The sequence below is a fragment of the Aricia agestis genome, chromosome 18, assembly GCF_905147365.1.
Source record: "Aricia agestis chromosome 18, ilAriAges1.1, whole genome shotgun sequence".
NCBI classification, from domain to species: domain Eukaryota; kingdom Metazoa; phylum Arthropoda; class Insecta; order Lepidoptera; family Lycaenidae; genus Aricia; species Aricia agestis.
Window position 1 is genome coordinate 461,509 of NC_056423.1, and position 25,601 is coordinate 487,109.

The window sequence follows — 25,601 nt, forward strand, 5'->3', positions numbered from 1 at the left end:
ATGCTAATAAATTAAAATTTATTTGGGACAGGTTATGTTCTAATACATTTTAATATTTCAAAAGATAAATACAATAAACAATAACAAAATTCACAAAGATTTTACTTTAAGAGGAGTCCACACCGCCCTTTTTTCCATACAAACGTTGTCCCGTGTTTCCTCCCTGGATAATGCTAGTAAAGTTATAATTTTTTTCCTGAATATCTACGGCCACTAATACAATGTCCCTATGTTTTCTTTTTTTTTTTCATAATTTAATTATTAAATAAGATATGAACGTTCGAAAACCCCAAAAAAATGGCCAGATTTTCCGCTGTATTCAAACGTCCAGAAAACAGATTATAGCTAGATTATACAAAAAAACAAAACATAGGAACACAGCTCAAGCCTTTCTTTAATCTTTAGTGAAAAAAGTACTTAAATCGGTTAAGTTTTGGAGAAGGAATCAGGGGACAGCGAATCGTTGATTTTCTGCAGTTGTCTCTATCGTTTTCTGCGGTATAGGCTTGAGTTAAGGGAGACAGCTATAGATATTACACGTACTTTTTTTTCATTTCTCTAGCCCCTGGTGTATCCTCTTAAGTATAATTCGAGAAAAGGATGGTACGGCCGTGGCGCTTTTTTGCTCGACTTGGCGGGGACTTCTGTGCCCCCAGATAAAATTATTTTTACAGATTTTGGTGGCGGAACCCTTTAGAAATGACATTTTGACGAAACCCAAAAAAATTGTCTTAATAAATAAATTGTCTCTATGCAGGCAGAGTACACAGAATGCTGGTGTCTGATTCTATTTGTCTCTATGCAGGCAGAGTAGACAGAATGCAGGTGTTTGATTCTATTTGTCTCTATGCAGGCAGAGTAGACAGAATGCAGGTGTCTGATTCTATTTCTACAGGATGTAACAAAACTAGGTGATAATATTCGAGGGTGTATACGTGTTCCTCGTAGAGAGTTCACTGTGAAAGTGGAAAAAAAAGATTGGTCCTTGGGCGCTGCTACTTTCACGGTGAACTCTCTACAAGAAACACATACACACCCTAAAGTATTATCACTTAGTTTTGTTATACCCTCTATAAACAATATTTACGAGAATATCGCTCGCGGAAAAGGATTTTGGAGCTCCAGGCTTTGTGAGTAGACTTTGAGAAGGACTGGCTTAGAAGATATACAATTTCACGTGTTACCTCTCAGATATGACCTCAATCCTAATGTATCCCTATAATATAATTCGCGGGCTTCAAGCCAGAAGGGCGTATAAAAAATGACTTTTTTTAATAAGAAGAAAAATAGATCTCTACAACTGATAACATGTGTCTATGAAATAATGATCTTTCGTATTTTAACTATTCCAAAACTTCCAATATTGCACTTATGTACAACTATTTTCTTCTTAAAAAAACCATTTTCTTCTTAAAAAAGACTTTTTTATACGCCCTTCTGCCTTGAATCCCGTGATATGATCCCATGTGTGACCCCATGTCCAAACCAATAAGGTCTCATTCTTCACAAATCACGGGCAATCAGAGACGATTAGGTCCAATCAAACTATTTGCTATCAAAAGAGTATTTTCGGCAACGCAGATTGTCTTCATTGTTACTATCTGTAAAGTAGACCTATTACATAAGGTGTCTTAGATACTAATATTTACTTGTAGACTTGTATAATAATATTATTAAGTAAAATTATATAATAATAATAATACCCCCCACACCGATTTCGGTGGCCGCCGGCCGGTTTCATTGAAAACAGGCTGGTACGCAGGAGTAATTTTATAGTGCCCGAGTGTGTGCGCAGTACACAAGAGCACTCTCTATTCCTTTACTCTCATAACCCAGTGAGACGGAAGACCGACACGACTGGCGAGAGATCAGGCGCAGGACTGACTTTTTACATGCCCTTCCGACGCATGGACCTTACTTGTCAGACAATCAGGTGATCAGCCTGCACTGTCCTAACCAAACTTGGAAATAACATGTTTCCAACGCAACGCGGGAATCGAACCCACGACCTCCGAGTCAAGAGCCACGCTCTTAACCACTGGACCACGGAGGCGTAATTAAGTAAAATTATGCAAATAAAATTTAAGCGGAAGCATGTCTGTTTGTCTGTTGCCTTTTCACACTTAAGCCGTTGTTTTAATGAGTTAAGGAAATACTTTATCTCTGGAACGGAACATTTTCATTTCGAAGAAATGTAGAGTTCCAGTGCGTAAACTAAATATATCGGCGTAAAATTACAGTCTTGTATTATAAATTATAATAAAATAGTAAAATATTTAAACGATATTTACTACATTGACATAAAATATGCCAACTTTGCATATTTGTATAGCGGCGGCAAGCAGTGCATATTCTTGCGACACAATTTAAAAAGTTACACAATACTGCAACCAGCCGTTTTAATATGTTTATAATTTGTGGTTAAATAAAAAATACATTTTAACGACATCTGTAATGGAATACTTAATGATTTTATTTTTGGAATAACAATAACAAGGATTGGAAAATTTTATCCATTTCATAAAGGAGATGGCTCACTCTCCATAAAAATCCGCAGGTACAAAATGTCCACTTTGAGTGTTTTAATATTAAATTAATATAATTTGAGATACCAAATGTCACATGTCGAATGAAATGTGAAGTTGGAAACATCAATTTTGTAAATTTTCTATAGAACCATTCAATCTGAAAAGTCAACAAGGTGAATTGGCAGAAATTACTGTGGAGGAACTTATTTCAAAACATTGTATTTAACTATATGGCCGATTTGTGAGATTTTTGAACTGAAGTTTATCTATTCACAAGCGCTTTTGAGTAGATAATGTCAAAATATTGACCAATAAACAACGCTGTAGAATTGCCTTTGTAGGTGCATAGTACTTTAAAGTGTCGACAGTACAATGATTAAAAATTAAAATACCTCTATATCGTAATTATTAAAACAACAGTTTTCTTTTTTTTTCATCATCATGATTAGGTATATTATTGTCTGAAGTTTTCTTTAACGATTAACAGGTAAAATATTGTTTTATAACAAAAAGTGTCGCGCTCAGAAACTATTACGAATTACTAAATTGTAATTAAATGAATGCCAAAATCTTCATTTAATTATAATATTTACAAAATAACCGAAACTGTGTGTTGTCTTCATTTAACGATCTCATCGTCCAGTGCTATTAAAAAACGAATAAAACAAACGCATCACTTTCGTCGAATGCATTTCGATGCAAGTTGTCTACCAAAGAAGACATGAACTGAGTTTTAGGAACTACAAAAAATATGCTTCAAAATTAAAATAAATATGCTGTTTTTCTAAATACTACTCAAAATATTGTAAAATATGCATAAAAATAGTGAAAAGGACTTTTAAAATAAGAAAAGTGTTAAAATTTTTGGACTCAAATTATTGACTTTTAAATAAGTATAATTTTTTATTTGTATTGCAAAGACAAAAGTGATATTATTATAAAATATGCATGAAATAAAGTGAAAAAGGACATTTAAAATAAGAAAAGTGTTAACATTTTTGGACTCAAATTATTGACTTTTAAATAAGTATAATTTTTTATTTCTATTGCAAAGACAAAAGTGATATTGTGGCTTTGATCAAGACGAAGCATTTATATTACTATAAGTGTACATATTAAGTGTAAATACTACTAGTTTATTATAATTATAATAAGATGACAAACGATATTTCAAGGGAACCCATCAGTAGAACTCGAGTTGTATTATCACAGGTATGTATTATTATTATTATTATTATAATTGCATTGCATAATATATCGCAATAACATATTCTTGGAAATTCCGGTACCTACTAGTTTCAATTCATTTTGATACTGAAGAGAAAAACTTATAACACCCCTCTTATTTGTCGGGGGTTAAAAATATGAAAAGAAACCAAATCGCGCAATTGCATTCTAGATGACCCAATGCGGAGAACTGAGAAACTCATAATTTTAATTTTTATCTCGTTTGCAGAGATATTTAAGTACTTAATGTTTAATCTTTAATTTAATGAAGATTTTGGCATAAATTTTGTATACATTTTCTGTCAATCTCTCCGCATAAATACGTTTTCCAAATTTGATTTCCGTATTCGGAAATCCGAATGCATGGAATCAGTAGAAAATACATTAACACACGTTCGTTTTTCTCCGTACGGAACGAATTCTGCACGTCGCACACTACACCTTTCAATGGTAAGCCGTGCGTTCGCGCGAGAAAAAAAAGTTAACGTTTGCGCTAGTCTCACGGAATTCCGAATACGGAAAATGAATTCGGAAATCGAATACGGAAAACGTGCATTTGCGGCTAGCCTCCCCGAGACATCTTCTCGGAGTGTAACCGTGAAAGTTTCGGCTAAGGTTCAGAAATCTACCCCAAATTTTTGGTGCTCACATGGGTTGAGGAAGGATGTTTTGGGTCAGAAAAACCTCCTCGTGCCACTTCCACTCCCGGAATGAAATTTAATATATACAAATTTATATTTGAAATTTTCGTAATCTTGTTCGATATAAGGTCATCTGTTTTCTGGTGTTTATGTGTTACTTACTAGGGAGTGCCTCCGTACCTACCGAAGCGGGGGGCGATAGGGGCGCAGTCCCCCCGAAAGGGGGGTTCGGGGGACACAGTCCCCGGGCCACAAAAACAAAAGCAAACACAATCCAGAAAGTCCAAAAGTTGGTAAGGTTAGGTTAGAACTTAGACCACAACCCAGAGGAAGCCGAGTGAGCGCAGCGAGCGTGCTGCGGCAGCAGCCGGCGACCGTCATCAAATAAAAGGGGGGCTCGGGGTGCGGGCACCCTCCCGACAAAACAAAAACAAACACAATACAGAAAGTCCAAAAGTAGGTTTCGTTAGAACTGTGACTGTGCTGCGGCAGCAGCCGGCGACCGTCACAAAACACACCTCAGAATTCCGAAAATTTCAAAGGTGACTTCAAAACTGGGGGTTTCTCAGTGTGGATTTGGTACGGGGGGGGGGGGTGTTTACCCCTCCTCCCCACTCCCCCCTCACCTCCGCTCCCCATCAATCTTGGTGTAGGTTTCCGAACCTTTATCAAAGTTTCTGTTGTTTATAGTTAATCAATGTACATAAATTAACGATTTTTCTAAAGAAATTTCCATTGGAAACCACTATACTTATTACCATAAAACTGATATCCGCTTCAAGATCTTTCCGACATTATAAATCTTATCTTGAACCTGTCCACTATACTGAGTAGATAAGACACATAAAAGTAACTCGAGACATAGATGACGAATAAAACAGAACCGACAGTTAATATAATCTGTTCGTTGTGTAAAGATGACTTTCCGATCTTAGCCGCGAACGACCGCGACCTATAAAAATTCAAATGCTACTTTATGACATAAGATAATATAAGTTTCATTGTTGTATGGGAGTGGGCTACTTCCAGTTCAGAATAAATACTTTTAAAATATCGTTTGGTCTGTTTGCAAAAGCGGGCCAATTTCGGCCTCGCGCCTTTTTTGATTTTGATTTTTGAAGCACCTGTGAACTTCTGTCAAAAAACATCGGAATCTATGCTCAAAGGGGTATGAACTATGAATATTTTTATGTGGAGCCTGGCCGACCTACTTTCCGCCATTGTGGTTTTCCGCGTTCACGAATATTTTTTCAAAAATGGGTAGCTAACATCAATACAAACAAAAAGTAATCTTGGACAAAACCACGTAAAGAGTCACATTTCGAAGATATGAGCATTGAGCTGCCAAAGTTTTACCAATTGATATTGCAACTTTGGCAGCTCAAATCTTGAGAAAGAAAAAAATCTTCGTGAACGCGAAAAAACATAATAGTGGACAGTAGGTCGGCCAAAATCTTCATACCCCTTTATTATAATTGGGGTTTTGAAATAAAATTTAACCTGGCCTTGTCTAAAGCCGTGTTTTGTTGCTGACAGCAATTTAGTCATTATAATTATGTTAAGTTGAATCCTAAAAAAGTTTCATTGGCGAGGCGTCGAACTTTGAAAATCAAACCGGTTCAAAAACATTTTTTATGTTAATTATTTTACCAGATCGTTTATTTTAATGACAGCAATTAATAAACTTCTTAGAAACTTTCTGTTTCTTAACTTATTCATTGTAGCTTGTAGGCGTACATTCCATAGATAACAAACTTCTACTTTAACTTTATATTCCGAAGATACAGTTAAGGAAATTATGTAACTCCGAAGGTTAAAAAAACAAACATAACATTATGCAATCAATAACTATAAAACTTGTCAAATTCCTTATAGGAAGAAGATAATTATGTCGAGCAAGTAGGTAGAATAACTCGTACAAAAGACTTATCCGGTGTCTCTGATTTGATCTTCATCACCAGCCGATTCTTGTTCGGAATTCATTAGCTCAGCGTCACAATCATCATCTTCTTCAGTCAGTGCTCGTAAAATATACTTTTTTCGACAACCGAGACTGTTTTTAGCAAAACTTATAGCAAAAAATAATGTTTCATCAAGTTAAACACCAAATTAAACATATAAATAAATAAAAACGTGCTGTACTACTTACTATAAGTGTAACAGAATTGGTGACAGACATAGAACTGAATATTTGACAGGAATTAAAGCAGCAACGTCTTATTTGCAGTCACTGAGAAATGACAGACATAGAACTGAATATTTGACAGGAATTAAAGCAGCAACGTCTTATTTGCAGTCACTGAGAAATGACAGACATAGAACTGAATATTTGACAGGAATTAAAGCAGCAACGTCTTATTTGCAGTTACTGAGAAAACCAGCTAGCACGCTTTTTTTACCGCTGGGGTATGCCATACCCCACCTCGTACACGGAGGGTTAAGTGTAAAGAAACAGGCGAAACTGCAGACAGACAAGCGGACAACCATTATTTTTTTAAATATTAGTCAGTAAAATACAGATTTTGGATTTGTACCCAATGCGTACAAGTTAACAGTTGGCTCCTAGTCTATAACACGTGTAAATCCATTTTTTTTAAATAATACATGGCTGGTCTCTGATAATACTAAATGATCTATAAATATCTAAGATCCTCAGAATACAGAATTTGTTTTGTATTCAGTCAGGACCCGATCTAGCCATTTAGCCGCTCCGGGCAAAGATCATTTTCGCCGCCCTTTACATATATACAGGAATCATATTTGTTGGGGGAAAATGGGAGGGATATTTAAGTAATATACTCAAATATTTCCACTGCCAAACTTAAGGTAGGTTAGCTGGTAAAATTCTCAAACTTAAGTGGTGGATGGCTAGGTTGGAAGATAGGAATAAGTCAATTTCGCCGCCCCTCATTTTTGCCGCTCTGGGCAAATGCCCGGCTCGCCCCCCCTTCGATCGGGCCCTGTGTATTCTGAGTATAGATCCTAAATCCTAATAGCATTTGATTATTTTGTATCGCCTCTAGAACGAGTCTAATTTATCATAATTCATAATATAGCGCGTGTAACTTTTTTATATGTACGGTTCTTAGCAACAGCATATTCTTTGATTCGTAAGTAAAACAAATTATTATATTAAAAAAACATAAACCACATTTTTATGTTTTTTTTTCTTCTATGCTACAGTAATGAGTAATGCCACTAATATCCATTAGAATATGAATCCATTAATCCATACTAATATTATAAATGCGAAAGTATCTCTGTCTGTCTGTCTGTCTGTCTGTCTGTCTGTCTGTCTTGCTTTCACGCCAAAACTACTGAACCGATTGCAATTAAATTTTGTATACAGTTATTCTAGAGTCTGAGAAAGGACATAGGCTACATTTTGATGTGGGAAAATATCTTATTTCCATGAAAATATCGATGAAAATGAATTCGCATTGCGCGTGGCCAGCGCTCATCCCGGGGGTCCTGGGTTCGAGTCCCGCAGGCGGAACAAAAAGTTTTCAATGTTCCTGGGTCTTGGATGTGTATTAAAATAAAATTTCAAAAATCTTAAACATATTTTATGTATAATATTATAAAAAATCCAGAAATATATCGATGGAATGAACATTTTAGTTCTAATACGATTCAGCAGATGGCGTTTTATTTTTTACTTTATTGTAACATAGAACTAATCATACTTATTAGTTAGTATGTTTTTGTTTATAGTTTTTAATACGTTAGAATATTATGTTTAATAATATTATCACTTGGTATAATAATAATCAATCTATCTTATCTTATGTAGAACTCCTACTGCATTTCTAATCCATACTATCCATACTAATATTATAAAGTCTGTCTGTCTGTCTGTCTGTCTTGCTTTCACGCCAAAACTACTAAACCGATTGCAATGAAATTTTGTATACAGTTATTCTAGAGTCTGAGAAAGGACATAGGCTACATTTTGATGTGGGAAAATATCTTATTTCCATGAAAATATCGATGAAAATGAATTCGCATTGCGCGTGGCCAGCGCTCATCCCGGGGGTCCTGGGTTCGAGTCCCGCAGGCGGAACAAAAAGTTTTCAATGTTCCTGGGTCTTGGATGTGTATTAAAATAAAATTTCAAAAATCTTAAACATATTTTATGTATAATATTATAAAAAATCCAGAAATATATCGATGCAATGAACATTTTAGTTCTAATACGATTCAACAGATGGCGTTTTATTTTTTACTTTATTGTAACATAGAACTAATCATACTTATTAGTTAGTATGTTTTTGTTTGTAGTTTTTAATACGTTAGAATATTATGTTTAATAATATAATCACTTGGTATAATAATAATCAATCTATCTTATCTTATAGAACTCCTACTGCATTTCTAATATATGTGACAAGTTGACAACAGAAGGCGCTCTAAAATAAAGGAGTTCGAGTGTACCGTGTTGGCCTATATTCCATCCAGAAAATATATCAATGCAATCAACATTTTAATTCTAATATATGAAAACAGGTGGCGTTTTAATTTTTACTTTATTATTGTAACAGAACTAATCATACCTACTTTACTATATAATATTGTTTTTATTCATAACTAGCTGTTGCCCGCGACATCGTCTGCGTGGACTTTAGTTTATAACGCGCGGTGTCAACAAAATTTGTGTCAAATTTAAAAACTTTTTAAAACCCTGGTAAGTGCTTCCGGTGTAGCGCAGCCCTTAATTAATCAAAATACCCAAAAACAGCTGTGCAGTGTGCACATAATCTATACTAATATTATAAATGCGAAAGTATCTCTGACTGTCTGTCTGTCTGTCAGTCTCGCTTTCACGCCAAACGCCAAAACTACCGAACCGATTGTAATGAAATTTTGTATACAGATAGTCGAAAGCCTGAGAAAGGACATAGGCTACTTTTTTACTGGAAGAAAGGGTTGTAAGGGGGTGAAAATGCGTAATTTTTTTCAAATTAAGTTAGTTCCAACAATTCATAATAGATGGCGCCGTGCGTCTTCTACATCGCGCTGACGCTTGCTCAAAAGTCTTCCTATAAGACGTGGTGATACCACGTCTTATAGGACTCTCTTACATTTAAGTTTCGTTTTTTTCCGATTGTTTTATCTATTCTACGCTATTAAATAACTCAGTACTTTATCTGTGCAGTGACGTAACCTTAAATCTATCAATGATAAATAGTTTATGGGTAAAGTTGTGTAATTGGAGGGCTAAATAAGCTTTAAAATTTGGCATAAAATATAAAGTTTAATATAAAAAAATGAAATACTTATTGTGTGCACACTGCACAGCTGTATTGATTTAAGGGGTACCAGAGTTTTTTTATAAAAGCTTTTGACACCAATTTTGTTGACATCGCGCGCTATAAACTGAAGTCCACGCGGACGAAGTCGCGGGCAACAGCTAGTAATATTATAAATGCGAAAGTGTGTCTGTCTGTTTGTATGTGTGACCTCTTCACGCCCAAACCGGAGAACCGATTTTACTGAAATTTGGTATGAAAATACTTTTGAGTCCCGGGAAATGACAAAGGGTACTTTTTATCCCGGAAAAACGAACAATTACCGTGCGATAAATGAATTTTGGTGCAACCCAGTTACGGGTGTCTTAAAGTTTGTTTGTTTGTTTGTTTGGATCGAATAAGTTCCGAAACTGTATGAAATTTGAAACACACATAGCACAGACCATAGGTATAATAATATAAGCATTTCACTTCAGTAATAATGTACTATCAGGGGAGTTGATTCCTAAGCAGATGGGGGACCTACGTAGTTTGGTCACATTACGTCAAACCCAGCCGACAGATAACAACGAACATTGAATTGACACCGACCAATTTGGTCTGTCAACTGCCTAGGAATCAATTTCCTCGATGGTACATTTAATATGATATTAATTTAATGAAATATTCTTATATCGCAGAGCGCTGTTTATCTTTATACGCTTTTTATCAAGTATTTGAAGCGACCCCAAAGAAGAGCTTTGTTTTATTAATTAGTCAAAGAACTGCAAGTGCGTTATAATTGCTTATCTTACTTGATTTTATTATTATACTACATATTTTTAAAAGGAAAGTCAAGTTTAAGGTTGATTTATATGCGGTTTGGCCGCTACACCGTGAGAAAATGAAAATGAGAAATATTTATTTCTAAATAGGTTAACCAGATTGTCACTCTTAATGAGGCCTACCACCGGCGCGGCGTAAGAAACTCGCACGGGGCTACCTTTTTTCAGATCGCAAGCAATAGTATACAGTTACGATTTTTTTATTAGTATACGTTAATTTAATTAGTATACCTTAAAATATAGTCCCTAACCAAGAAAAGGCACCGGTGATGTAACCACTTCACCGTACACTATCGTTTTTTTTTATGTGCAGGGGAAACCCATTATGGGTACCCCGGGTTGGGGATGTGCCTCAGTTAAGGGGGCGACTAACCCTAAAGTGTCGATTTTATAATTCATTTTAATACTTGAAAATAAGCCCCGAATTGTTTCATTTTCTAAAATTAGATACTACATTATATTTCCGAGAATTCGATCTGAGCAAAAACGCGATATCTAAAAATTTTCTCGATAGAAAAAAAATCACAAAGATGCATCTAATTTTCACGAATTTTTCGAACGAATCCGCGTCGTTCTTTTTCATCTGGCATATGAAAGACGGGCGTGAGTGTGAAGAGAGAAGGACGATGTTTGATTTTTGGGGTTAGTCGCCCTCTTAAGCTGAAGCACCCCGGGGGTATGTGGGACTCCAGACGTCGGGCTTACCCACGAAAACCACCTGCGGTTTGCCTTCAGCCGTATACGGAGGGATGTCCCGGATCTAACAAACACAGGACTCCCTCCACGACCAGCCGGTCTACCTCAGAATCGACCGGACTTCCACCAATGTTAGGGAACGCTTTGCAAACTAAAGAGTTTCCCTCGGCGCCGGAACTAGCTAAGCCGGACAGGTTCCCATTCTCGCTCGGAGCCCCGTATTAGACGAAAGTTTGGAGGTTAGCGACGCCTCCGCACTCCCGTCCTACGCCGGCGGAGCGGAACAGAGATGGGTCGTCCTCTCTGTTCCGCTCCGCGGGCTCTTTCTGCGAAAGGACGGTTTCGCAGAAAGAGACCGCCGCCTGCCAGGCCTCATCGCTCTCGAGGATGCAGCGCAAAATGCTCAGGAGTGAGAGGTCTCCACCTAGCACCGCCACGATCTCGTGGCGGTGCACGGCCCAACGATCGTGCAAGGTACCGTACTAACCTAACCACGTCACCGTACTCATTCCAGGTGCTAGCATGTCTGGCGCTGGACGTCCTACTCCTGGGCCTGGGGATGTCCATCAGCTTCGTCACGATGGTGCTGCCGGATGTGCTGGACGCCAAGCAGGGACTCTCCATCAACAAGGAGCAGGCGTCGTGGTTTGGTTAGTTTTTGTACCATCACTACATGGTATAAAACAAATGTTGCTCTTTTGTTTAAAACTGCGTGTGCTTTAAAAAAACAACGGATTTGGTGTAGTTTTCTTCATTAAGTAGAGTAAAACAACCGAAAGGCTACTTTTTGATGCGAAAAGGGAGTCCTAAGACATATGAGGTTGACAGTGGGACTGAAAGTTTGTTCAACGATCATTCCGCCATCTGTGTGCCGATTTTCAATTATTTTTCAAGCTCATGATGGTTGGCGCTCATTGGGGGAGGCCTACGTTCAGCAGTGGACGGCAATAAGCTGATGATGATGATAAATGTATTATATAACCATTCACCTAAAGTTAATAAAACATATAATAAAACTCTTTCAATTCCAGGCAGCATGGCGTTTCTCTGTCAGCCCCTCGGCAGCGTCTTCTCCGGGCCTCTTCTGGACTACTTCGGTCGGAAGAAGGCGCTGTTCCTGGTGAACATCCCGCATCTCATAGCCTGGCTGCTGATGTATCTGGCCTGGGACGTGCCAAGCCTGTTCATTGCCAACGCTTTGCTTGGCATCGGCACGGGAATCATGGAAGCGCCGTCGATTACTTATGTTGGGGAGATTACGTAAGTTAATTATGACAAAAGTCTTATTTGCATAATTATTATAAAAACTTTTAAGCTAAGCAAAATGTTTGTATTGGTGAATTGTGCTACATACAACAACATTGATAAAAACTTTCAAGCTAAGCTTATAACAATTAATTAGGTTTCATAATGACGACCTTAGTGCCTCAATGGTTGAGCAGCGTGTGGCAGCTCAAGCCGGGGGTCGCGGGTTTGAATCCTACGGAACAAAAAGTTTTCAACACACTTTCGCATTTATGATAATAGTATAGATAACATAATATTATGTATAGCAATGAATGACATAATATACTAACATTATTTCAAGTAACAAACTATGTTACACACTTTTCTCTAAAATGTTAATGATCAAGCGTTAGTAAATTATTACTTCCTTTCTCGTCATAATTAAGCAATAAAATAATTATGACGATAATGGTAGAAGATAATACCTAAAACTTACAGGTTTAAATTTTAGGTACATCAAATGCAAATGTTATTCTCTAGTCATCATAATAATATTGTTTGCTAAGGTGTTTATAAATTATATAGACTACTGTTAAGTAGGCTGATGTTGCTAAAAAGTATTTACAAATTACATTCCAATGACCATTATTATAGTACTTAATTAAAAACAGTAGTTCAATACAACTTAAAAAAACACGAAATACTTATTACCAACATACAATAATTATTGTGTACCCTTTAAAATCTATATTTTAATACCTCGATCGTGGAATTCGCAGACACAATAGATTTTCAATTATTATGCGACAGCCGGGTGCCGCTTGCTTGGGGATTGATGGGTTAAATAGCTATAGCGGTTCTTGAGATACAGCCTGGAGACATATAGACAAACAGGCAGACGGACAGACAACGAAGTCTTAGTAAACCCTATTATTAAGACTTCTGAAATTTTCACAGATTGTGTATAACAACAAGTGTTGCCGCTATAACAACAAATACTAAAAATAAATTAATAAAGTATATTACTTAAGGGGCGCTCCCATACAAGAAACGTGATTTTTTTGGCCTTTTTTGCTCGTAATCAATAATAGTAACAGTTAAGCACTTGAAATTTTCATAAAATCTTTAATTATATTTGTACTTTAATAATTAATAATAAAATTAAAATAAAGTAATTGTTTAAGGGTCCCATACAAAAGCACAATTTTTTGTCTACTTTTGCCAAGATAAAAAAAGATATAAACAATGATTTTTTTTTAAATCTCTATTAACAATATTATTAACTATTGTATATAGAATTAAAAAAAAATATATTACTTTGACATTATTTTTTTAAACATATTTTTCATCGGTCGAAAGTACCCAAATTTGAGGTTTTTCGAACCTTTAAAAATTCATATCTCTAAAAATATTAACTTTATCGTAAAAAGTCATAGGATCTTTTTTATTGGTATTTTAATAAAGAATATTAAAAAAATTGTTCGGTTGAAAAATAACAATTCCTTGCAATTGTTTAAACGATGTTTGTTTAAACAATATGGCACCGGGTTGCGCCCTGGCAACATGCATTTATATCATCTGGAGGGCAATTTGAAGAGGATCGCATAAAAAAAATTGAGGTGGAATAGTTTTCGGTACTCATGCGCCGACTCGTGCATTAATACTTAGAACAAAAATTTAACCTCTAATATCTATTTTTGTGAATAACATCTAATTTTGGAACTATTTAAAACTTGTTAAATGGCCTGCTGTGTAATTTCCCAGGTATAAATTAATTATTAGGTAGCCAATAAGAGTTGTAGTCATTTATAAATTCCGCCTCAAATATTGCGGTTAAAAATCATTTACAATTAGTATAATTTATTAATTGCAAGATCCTCATCTTTTTAAACTTTCGCGTTGCATTATAATTAAACTTTTTAATCGGGACCTACTTACTTAAGTACAGAACGATGTGATTATTATATTGGAATTGGATATATTATATTTAAATATCACTAAAATAAGATAAGCATTAAACTTTTTAATCGGGACTTAACGCGACTTATTACTACTTAGTAATAAGTCGTTCTGTTGCACCTATAATAATTAATACATATAATATTTATATTTCTCCGATTTTTTTTCCTATATCCCACAACCTGCGCACTTTTCTGGCACATGGCAATGCGTAGTGTCATTAATTGTGGTGTTTTTTAGGATAACTTTCGGAAGCTATTTCTCAGCATTTTAGTACTGATTATAAAAGAAAAATAAAAATACGTGAATTTTTATTTTTACCAAGAATCAATATTAAATCGAAAATTGGCCAGAAGGTTTAATTGCACCCTGTATAAAAAGCTGCCTTAAAGATTATTAGCACGCCGAAAAGCGACGCGAGCCCTCACAAAGCTCGGCTTTTAGCTAGTTATGTTTATTTCTATTGACTTCCTTTTATGTCGTCAACATAAAACCAATTAATAATTCCAGGGATCCCAGCGTCCGTGGTACCCTCACCACGTTGACCAACTGCTTCACATCAGCGGGGATGTTCATCGCGTACCTGCTGGGCACGGTGCTGCCGTGGCGGCAGGCGGCGCTGGTGTCTCTCGCCGCTCCTATAGCTACCATGGCGTTGGTGCTGTTTGTAAGTAACAACGATTTCGCCAGTCTGGGTTACAATTAATTCCTTTTTTCTCGTAGCTAAGAAAGAAATTTAATAGTATACCTTCTATTTTGTGTATAAAAAAACGATTAGTGGACACAGACTGATGAATTTTCTATGTAAGAAATGCAGAAGCCTACATAATATTTTTTTCGAGCTATATGTTAAGCCCAAGTCCTAATCGACAAATCACGATAAAGAAAACGAAGGTTCGCCATCTGCCTTTGAATAATTTTCTCTGATGACAAATAGAAATCAAAATACTGTGTGCAAGTTTTTTAAAACATATTCATTATCTAATATTATTATGTGACGTCTAAATACGTCTTGGCATTTAGGTGCCAGCAAAATAGCTAGTTCCTTTAAATGCACAAAGCATTAAAATTTTTGCTGTAAGTCTATATTTTTGGCCCTTTAAATTTCAGGTGCCCGAAACACCCATATGGCTGCTCTCGAAGGGTCGCCAGAAAGAAGCCCTACATTCTCTCTGTCGCGTCCGTGGTTGGGCGCCTCCGGAAGACGTCAAAGAGGAATTCGACGATCTTCTACAGTACAGCGATCTGATCTCCCAATGCGTGATCTGCGCCAACGAGGGGAAGCCAGAAACGGAGGAGTGCGAGCATAAAAACATGAATTTCTTCAAGAGGATGATCAATAAGATGAGGCATGTCTTCTTCGTGAAGGAGACTCTGAGGCCGTTTTCGCTGGTGATGGCTTACTTCTTCTTCCACACCATGAGCGGCTTCATACCGGTCAGGCCGAATATGGTGAACCTCTGCAAGGCGTTGGGCATGGCCGCTGATCCGAAATTGATCGTGGTAAATATCTTACTAGTTGGTTACTTTTATAGGCATTATTTTTTATGAAGTAAGGGGCAAACGAGCAAACGGTTTACCTGATGAAAAGCACCGTCGCCTATGGACACTTGCAACATAAGAAGAGCTGCAGGTGCGTTGCCGGCCTTTTAAGAGGGAATACGGCTCTCTTCTTGAAAGTTTGCAGGTTGTATTGGTCCGGAAATATTGCTGGTGACAGTTCGTTCCAGAGTATTTGTTTAATATTATGGTAAAATTTCAAAGGACCTTTTTAATTTTTGGTGGAAGTTATGTGACAGTTAAAAAACATTTTAACAACATTTAAATAACCTTTATTCGTTGAGTTATGGTCTATGGAAAATTCGTTAAAACATCCATGGCTGTTATAATTCCATGACCAAACAACAAACCGAACAGATTTTATTACTTAATTGAGGGTCATTTTGGTTCAGTGCTCTTACACAAAAAAAACAATTTGAGGTCCACACCACACTAGGAACCGGTTTGTAGACGCAACTAGTGATATACGACTGACATTACCCGCTTTGATATAATGTAGCTATTGCCTAATTTATCTTCTGTTTTATAAATATTTTATCTATTAATTAATAACCCTGATGAATATTAAATAAGTACTAAACGGAAGATGTTACAACGTCACCTATGTCACAAGCATTTTTATAATAATAAATTTTGTGAATCAATGCCAAATCTATAACTTTACACCATACAATGCAATAAACACAAAACACCATGTTATTCGCCGCGGACTTGGCGAGCTGACTACCGTGCCTCCATTTAAAAGCATTATTTTTTAATTTATCAGACTATTTTCAAATACGAAAATTATGAAATTAAGTAGCATTTGTATCATTCAGGTCATCATTACAAATACGTTGATACCCCATTAAAAAGAATCCAATTGGCACTTTTGACTTTAGGCATTACGACAAAATATCTTAGACAGCAAAAAATAATAATTAATACTCTACTTAGCAGTCGGGTAGATTTTAAGAATAATAATATGTTTTTTAATGAGAAAGTTATTATTAAATTAATTTTATCTTTTTCAGGTGATAGCCGGAGTAGTGTTCATAGTAATGAATGGACTCTCAGCGGTTATAGTCAAGGAGTTCGGGAAGAGGAAGCTGATCATAAGCTCTTTATTCGCGACAGCTTGTTCTAGTCTAGCTATAAGTCTCTATGCCGGTACCAAACTACCGACAGAAGTCTTTTCATATGAGACCAGCACCTTTCCAGAGGGTACCGAGGTGGTACCAGTAGTTCTATTCATGCTGCTAGCTTCGTTCAGCAGTTTGGGCATACCCTGGGCACTGCTATCTGAGGTATTTCCCTTTAGGTAAGTTAAGTTTTACGTTTTTTTACCTCTTTACAAATAAAAAGATAAATAAAAGACGTAGGAGAGCCATGCTTCGCCACGAATGGGCCGGCTCGACCGGAGAAATACCACGTTCTCACAGAAAACGGCATGAAACACCGCATGCGCCGTGTTTCGCCGAGTGAGTGAGTTTACCGGAGGCCCAATCCCCTACCCTATTCCCTTCCCTACCCTCCCCTATTCCCTTCCCTTCCCATCCCTATTCTACCCTATTACCCTATTCCCTCTTAAAAGGCCGGCAACGCACCTGCAGCTCTTCTGATGCTGCGAGTGTCCATGGGCGACGGAAGTTGCTTTCCATCAGGTGACCCGTTTGCTCGTTTGCCCCCCCACACTTCGTAAAAAAAAACACCGCAGTCTGGATATTATGCACTGGATATCTTTTTATTTATTAACACAATGTTTCGTCCTAGTCTACCACGTTTAAAAAGTGGCTTGTTAACATGGATATGTCAAGTACAGCGATTGTAAACACAGTAAGGATATTTTCTTGTAGTACGATGGCAAGATTTTGTGTAGTGTGTTCAGTAAAAACTACAGAATTTTAATTTAAAAAAAAACTTGGCTACCCCAAAATTTTTCTACATATTTTTGACGCCTTTTAATGTATTCTTAGATGTGTTTCTTAATTATATTATTTACTCTTCATTCCAGGAGCCGTGGTATGGCCACAAGCTTAGCAGCCGCTCTAGTGTACGTTATCTTCTTCGCATCTTCTCTGACCAACTACAATCTAGAAGAGAACTTCCACCTGAGTGGCACATTCACCTTCTACGCTCTTCTGGGCTTCATAGGAACAATTTACCTCTACTTTTTCCTGCCAGAAACAGAAAATAAATCCCTAGTAGAAATAGAAGCATTTTATAAGGGTAATCAGAAAATATTTGCGAATGATTTCTTTATAAATGCATTTAGGAAGAAAATTAATAATGGGGCTGATAAGCCTATGCTAGTCCAAAAATGATTTTTAACTACATCAGTACCGTAAGTCTTTTGCTAAAAAAAGGAGGCGTGCCTCTTTTACTCTAATTTTGTGTCTGTCATCAAAATCGAGACTTGGCTGGGGCACTGCCGTGCCCCCAGATATAAAAATTTACAGACAAATTGAGAACTCCTTTCGAATTCGTCAAAAAAGTGTTAAGATATTGTAATTGTTTTTTCACAAATAGCAATATTACTTGATGAGAATTTGCTTAACCATTTTTTCATGGTATACGATTTTTATTTAGATTTAATTTCTTTATATATTTTCTCTATTAGATGAAACTATTTTCGAAATTTCACTGCCATGTTTTTACATAAATTGTTTTGTTTGTAATATAAATTTTGTTAAGTTACTCTTATTTTTAAGAAACTAGTAAATTTAAATAAATTGTTTTATTTATTTTGTAGAATTCTATATATTTTGTTCACTCTTCGATAAAATACATCCATAGTCATACTTACTAATATTATAAATGCAAAAGTGTGTCTGTCTGTCTATCTGTCTGTCTGTCTGTCTGTCTGTCTGTCTATTTGTCAGTCTCTCTATCTGTTACCTATTCACGCCCAAACCGCTAAACCAATTTTGCTGAAATTTGGCATGGAGATACTTTGAGGCCCCGGGAAAGGACACAGGATACTTTTTATCGCGGAAAAATGTACGGTTCCCGCGCGATAAGCTAATTTTGGCGCAACGGAGTTGCGGGCGACATCTAGTTTTTAGGGTTCCGTATCCAAAGGGTAAAAACGGGACCATATTACTGAGACTTCGATGTCTGTCCGTCTGTCCGTCTGTCCGTCTGTCCATCTGTCCATCTGTCCATCTGTCCATCTATCCATCTGTCCGTCTGTCTCCAGGCTGTACCTTAATAACCGCTATAGCTAGACTTCTGAAATGTTCATAAATTATGTTGCCGCTATAACAACAGATACTAAATACAAAATAAAATTAATATTTATGGAGCTCCCATACAACAAACGTATATTTTTTTAATTTTTGTAACTTTCACCGTCCGTCCACTTAAAATTTTCACATTATCCCTAATTTTATTTGTAGTCTAATAATCAATAATACAATAATTAAAATAAAATAAATATTTTAGGGGGGCTCCCATACAAAAACACAATTTTTTGCCTATTTTTCTTCTATAACCATAGGGAACCCTTCGCGCGAGTCCGACTCGCACTTGGCCGATTATTATAATAACTTTACACCCAAGCTATTTAAACCATGCAAACTTGGCGGCTACGATATCGTGCCCTCATTTTGAAAATTGTGTTAATTTGTTCGTTTCTCCAAAAAAACTAATTACTTAATAGGAAAAATTAAAAAAAAAAACGTCACCGGTCACACGTTTTCACTATAATTTAAATTATTGAGATAGACAGATAGTCTATTAGACATTAGACAGATATCATAATATACTCTTTCGCCTTATAATATTAGTACAAAATATACTAATATTATAAAGGGGAAGAGTTTGTTAACAATAGATTTCCAAGAATCCGCGATCGAGGGAGGGTGGAGAGGTAACATACAAACAGACAATAATCTTAGGGCCTGTTTCACCACTTACTGATAAAGTGCCTAATAGGATATTCACAACTTTTTTGACAGATTATCCATACTTGATCTGTCAAGTTAATTGGTGGAAAGCCTTATCAGGAAGTGGTGAAACAGGTCCATAATAAAGTTAATTGTCTGGCGGGATATGATGTAATCCACATTTGTGTTGCTTTATTAAATAAACATTAGAAAAACACACTTTCGCATTCATATTATGAGCAAGGATAAGTTTAATATTGTCGTAGGGTAAACTTTAATTATTGTGTAGAATTCTGTAAAAATCTCTAGTTTCTCGACCACGTGTTGTCATCCATGAAAACGGCCACGGCATATTCCGACGACAGTAATTGTTGTCCCGAGTTTTATTAGTATCCCCACAATTTAGCTTTTTGTAATCTGCAAAATATATATTCTAATAAGTCTATCTTAACTGAATTCCAAAAATGAAGGAAGTTTCATCATTCATGTTCGGCTGTGGATTTTGATATTTTAGTGCCTTGAAATGTTAACATAGCAATGACGTCAAGTATTAAAATTGTTGTATAAATATCAGGTAAGATATTTTTGTATTAGAATTGGGAAAATACAAAGACAGGCAACAGTCATAAGCCATAGTTTAGTTATTTCTAAATATATTATAGATTTACGTGGGAGAGCCATGCCTCGGCACGAATGGGCCGACTCGACCGGAGAAATACCACGGGTTCATAGATAACAGGCGTGAAACAGCGCTTGCGCTGTGTTTCGCCAAGTAAGTGAGATTACCGGAGGCCCAATCCCGTACCCTTTTCCCTTCCCTACCCTCCCCTATTCCCTTCCCTACCCTCCCCTATTAAACTATTCCCTCTTAAAAGGCTGGCAACGCACCTGCAGCTCTTGTGATGCTGCAAGTGTCCATGGGCGACGGAAGTTGCTTTCCATCAGGTGACCCGTTTGCTCGTTTGCCCCATTCATAAAAAAAATACATACCACTATTCTGTTCACAGTTGTACTCGTACATATCACATTCATCCAGAAACAAATGAACTGCAGGACATGGGGAGTTGGTTGCGCACACACCGCATACTGCTTGCCCGTCGTGACGACACGATTTGGCCATGTCACAGTAGCTAACAGATGTTGGCTGACCGATAAATTAAAAAAATATAAAAATTATTGTGCTTTTGAAACCTTCAACATTTTAATGGTCAGAGGAAGTTGTATTGGTGTCTTGGCGGCATCACTGCTGTGCCCCGAGACAATAATGATGGGTTAAACCAATAAATTGAATAAAATCTGTTTATAAAGAGAAAACTGCAATATTTTCACGCTAGGTTGCAGCACCAGCACAGACGGTATACAAAAAGTTTTTTTTGGACGTCTTTGACAACGTTTCTATCAATATTCGAATATGACGTGTACAACCAGTCCGATTTTGGTCTGATTTATTATTGTATGTCATGCTAGTAGCACCCTCTGCTCCGATCTTTGAGTAATATTTTCTATTGGCTATTGTCTTTGATCGACGTCGTTTCTGTGTGCGCGATCGTGTTAGCAATCTTACGGCCGTTCCCAATATTTGATCTATCTCTGGTTTTGCCCTACTAGAGATAGGAATAACTCACATTAGACATTAGAGACATATATTTTATGTCAATTGTGAGCTATTCCTATCTCTAGTAGGGCAAAACCAGAGATAGATCAAATATTGGGAATGGCCGTTAGTTAACCAGCATGCGATAAGGAAATGTAATTTCTAAAAATATGTTACCTGAGTAATGTCAGTGATATGCTGGGATGAAAAGTGTATAAACACTATAACAATACACTTCTGCATTGTTCGTACTTCGTAATAATGTTAATCCCACACATCATAAACTTTAATCTACTGTATACATTTATTATTTACTACATTTTCCCCGCACCTTTGCTTGCGACAAAATCCGCCAAGTGTAAGTCGGGCTCGAAATACACCTACTTACTCACCAGTCTCATAGTTTCGGAGAGAAGTGGCTGTGATACACGGACGGTCAGACACACAGACAAATAGGCAGACATGACGAATCTATAAGCATTCCGCTTTTTGCCACTTGGCAAAGATTTCCTAAAAATACTTATAAGGCGTAGTACCCATTTTCTGTATAAGTAAATAATATATTTTTCCTCTGCTCTTTCCCGGGACTCGTATTATCTCTTAACTAAACATCCAAATCTGCTAAGCGATTTGATCGTGAAGACTGAAGACATCAGCCAGAGTTTATTAGTATGGATTTTTAATATTTGCAATGAGTGTTAGTCATAAAATTCTGCACATAAGTTGTTTAGAATTCCATTACAAGTAATAATTCAATGTAGAGTTGATTCATACCATATCATATTTTTATAGCTACTTCCAAAAATGAAAATGCACATAATAATATTATTATTATGTGCATTTTAATGTCTACGTCAAAAATTTACTATACTGAGGCTGTATTTTTTTACCCAATTTCGCTAGGTTTTTATTATACACATGTACATGCACAGTATGTATGTATAATACACTGCAGTATGTATGTATATTGTATATAATATAAATAATTGTGTGGCACACTCTGCACTCTGCAGCCTCGGCTTGGTGGATTTTAGCTGGAGAGTCGTTAGATTCGTGTTTTGTGTGAGATTGGCACTGGTATATCAAAACTTACTTATTGTTAGATAAGATTTTTAATAAGTATTATAAGCAAGTTACTTACGTTATAAGGTTTGTCAGGTTGTAGAGAAATAGCAATTGATTAAGATAATATACAGCAGGTATTTTCAAACCACAAGGAAAATGTGTCAACCAAGTTGCAATTATTGTAGTGACCGGAAGAACTAAACTGTTTTGTATGAAACTCATCCTCCATGACCAATGTCACAGCACACAGTGACAGAAGGTCAAATTATTGCTAAACTAGCTGAAGATACCATTAGCATGATAGTAGTTGACTTGGCTAGTGCATTTTGAGCGATGAATTTGATAACATTATTGCTCATAATAATAAGGTGTTTCAAAAAGGTAGTGTTTGCATGTTCGTGCAAGCGAATGTAGAGCCTTAAAATTATAAATTTATAACATACTTACTAAATTTTATGCTATGGACATCCTGATTCTATCTCAAGTATTGAAATCCTATCAAAAATATAACTTATTGTAAAAAGCTCAAGTCTTATAATGCAACTCAGTTCTTCTATCTACTTACTAAGTGATTATTTTTGACGGACTTGGCTGGAACACTGCAGTGCCCCGTTGCACAAAACAATTAAAGATGCAAGTGGATGAAGTGGATAACAATAACAAATAATTCGAAAATTTAGTTTTTTTGCATAAATGGAGGCTTTAGGACCGAAAATGCGGAATGCGGAAAGAATTTTATTTTATACATGGGAGAGACATGCTTCGGCACGAATGGGCCGGCTCGACCGGAGAAATACCACGTTCTCACAGAAAACCGACGTGAAACAGCGCTTGCGCTGTGTTTCGCCGAGTGAGTGAGTTACCGGAGGCCCAATCCCCTACCCTATTCCCTTCCCTACCTTCCCCTATTCCTTTCCCTTCCCATCCCTACCCTCCCCTATTCCCTCTTAAAAGGCCGGCAACGCACCTGCAGCTCTTGTGATGCTGCGAGTGTCCATGGGCGACAAAATTTGCTTTCCATCAGGTGACCCGTTTGCTCGTTTGCCTCCTTATTTCATTAAAAAAAAAAACTGGTTAGGGTTAGGTACACGGAAAAAATAAAAATCGCATGGGAAGTGGTAATTACCTATTTGTTTTGAGGAAACGGGGAAACCAAAGCGCGATGGTGCTAAATCAGGATTAAATTTTAATCGACCATTATAATAGGATAATGGCTTAAATGATAGTAATTAATGCTATTATAAGATACTGCGACTATGGCATTGATTGCAGGATAACTCATCAAGTTGCATTCGATTATTTCGACGAGCGAAGTTGGAAGCGCAAGCATCGCATAGGGTAAGAGCCAGTGACAGCCAGACTTTCATCAGCATAAATAAAATGATGAAAGTCTGGCTGTCGCTGGCTCTTGCCCTTAAGAGCCAGCGACAGCCAGACTTCATCATTTTATTTAAGCTGAACTGGCAGACACAGGGAGAGAGAGCGTTTCAGACTTTTAAGTGGAATGGCAATGGGAATCAACTGTCATAAAGTATCCGGCAATGGAAGACGAGATTGCTACGGTTATCCCGAAGAAAATAATATAAAAAATTGCTCTTTCAGCGTTGCTACTTTCACAGTAAACTCTATATTATTATTTAAAAGGATCACATTCACACTCTTAAGTATTATCACTTAGTTTTGTGACACCCCCACCCGGTATAGTTGCTGGTCATCCAGGGAGGAGAAGAGAGAGATGGACCAGGAAAGCCTAACTACTGAGACAACCCAGAACAGAAAATTCTGGCGCAAACGTACTGGGAGACCCGACCCCAGATAAACTGGGAACATGGGGTGGACAAAGAAGAAGAGGTATAGTTGCTGGTCGTTCTTATGAGGTAAGAGGGCTCATAAATAGGAAAACTTTCAGCTTTTATATAAAATGACAAAAATCTGGCTTCTTAGTCTTCTTCTTATTTAATGGCGCCCATAGATGCAGGAAAATCTGGCTCTTGGGCCGTCAAACGTCATGTCACTGAGCGAGAATTGTCAAAATATCGAATACAAGTTGTCTAAAGGCCTCAAAGTTTCTGTTCATTTTCGAACGCAACGAAATCACGTGACCAAATCCCACGCCATATTAAAGGTGATCGGTGGAATCACGTGTTACTGTTTTGATTTGGCGCGTTTTGGATGAACTCTATATCATCAAAATAATATTACAATATGTATGTGTATTAATTTTGAACTGTTGAAGTCTCATGTTTGACTTGGATCACAATTTGATCTTAGATTTTGGGGGTCATGTCCCCTGTGACACCCCCCCCCCCCCCTCTTCGGACCGCGCCCGCGCCTGGGACTGTCAGATCTATCAGAGAAATCGAAGGAGAAATGATAGGATCGTATGGCAAACATTGTTAAACATTATTTAACCATGATTGTCATCAAGATTGTAAAACTGTCTTGCCCAATCGACGTCGATCATGGCCAATAGTAGACGAATATACCCAACTACAAGTTCGTAATCGCCTGTATTTGTCCATCATTGACCAACGTCGAGAGGCGATACCTCGGCTCCGAAAGTAATAAACCAATTTTGATAAAAATTGGCACAGACGTAGATACGGGTAATGACAACGGTTACGTTTTTGTCGCGAAAAAGATGTGTGGTTTCCGCGAGATTCTAGCGCTGAATATTGTGAGAGGATAAACAAACTTTTGAAGGCAGTGGCAGATTTGCAATCCTGGCCGCTGTAGGCCCTAGGCCATGTGCCGCCCCTTTCTCAGCACCCATCATGGGGCTTTATAAAATAAATGTACTCGAACTATTTTACATGTACGATGTACGAAATCCATATCCATACTAATATTATAAATGCGAAAGTGTGTCTGTCTGTCTGTCCGTATGTCTGTCTGTCTGTCTATCTATCTATTGCCTCCTAACGCCCAAACCGCTGAAATTTGTCATGGAGATAATTTCAGTCCCGGGAAAGGACATAGGATACTTTTTGTCCCGGAAAAATGTACGGTTCTCGCTCGATAAACGAGTTTTGGCGCAACGGAGTTGCAGGCATCATCTAGTTATTTATAGTTTTGATACACAAAAATAGTGATATAGGAAGATTATGTATAATCATACGGTACGCGAGCCTCTAAATATCTCACCAAAAAAAGTCATTTCGCTGT

General features: G+C 37.0%; 1 protein-coding gene across 1 annotated transcript; it reads left to right on the forward strand.

Annotated features, from left to right (window-relative positions):
• Positions 1 to 3,606: 3,606 nt before the first annotated feature.
• Positions 3,607 to 18,534, forward strand: LOC121736055 (facilitated trehalose transporter Tret1-like). Its single transcript, XM_042127099.1, has 7 exons — positions 3,607 to 3,740; positions 11,680 to 11,815; positions 12,197 to 12,425; positions 14,862 to 15,018; positions 15,462 to 15,854; positions 16,925 to 17,211; positions 17,905 to 18,534. The coding sequence occupies exons 1-7, from the start codon at positions 3,684 to 3,686 to the stop codon at positions 18,212 to 18,214; spliced, it is 1,569 nt and encodes a 522-aa protein (XP_041983033.1). The 5' UTR covers positions 3,607 to 3,683; the 3' UTR covers positions 18,215 to 18,534.
• The last annotated feature ends 7,067 nt before the right edge of the window (positions 18,535 to 25,601 follow it).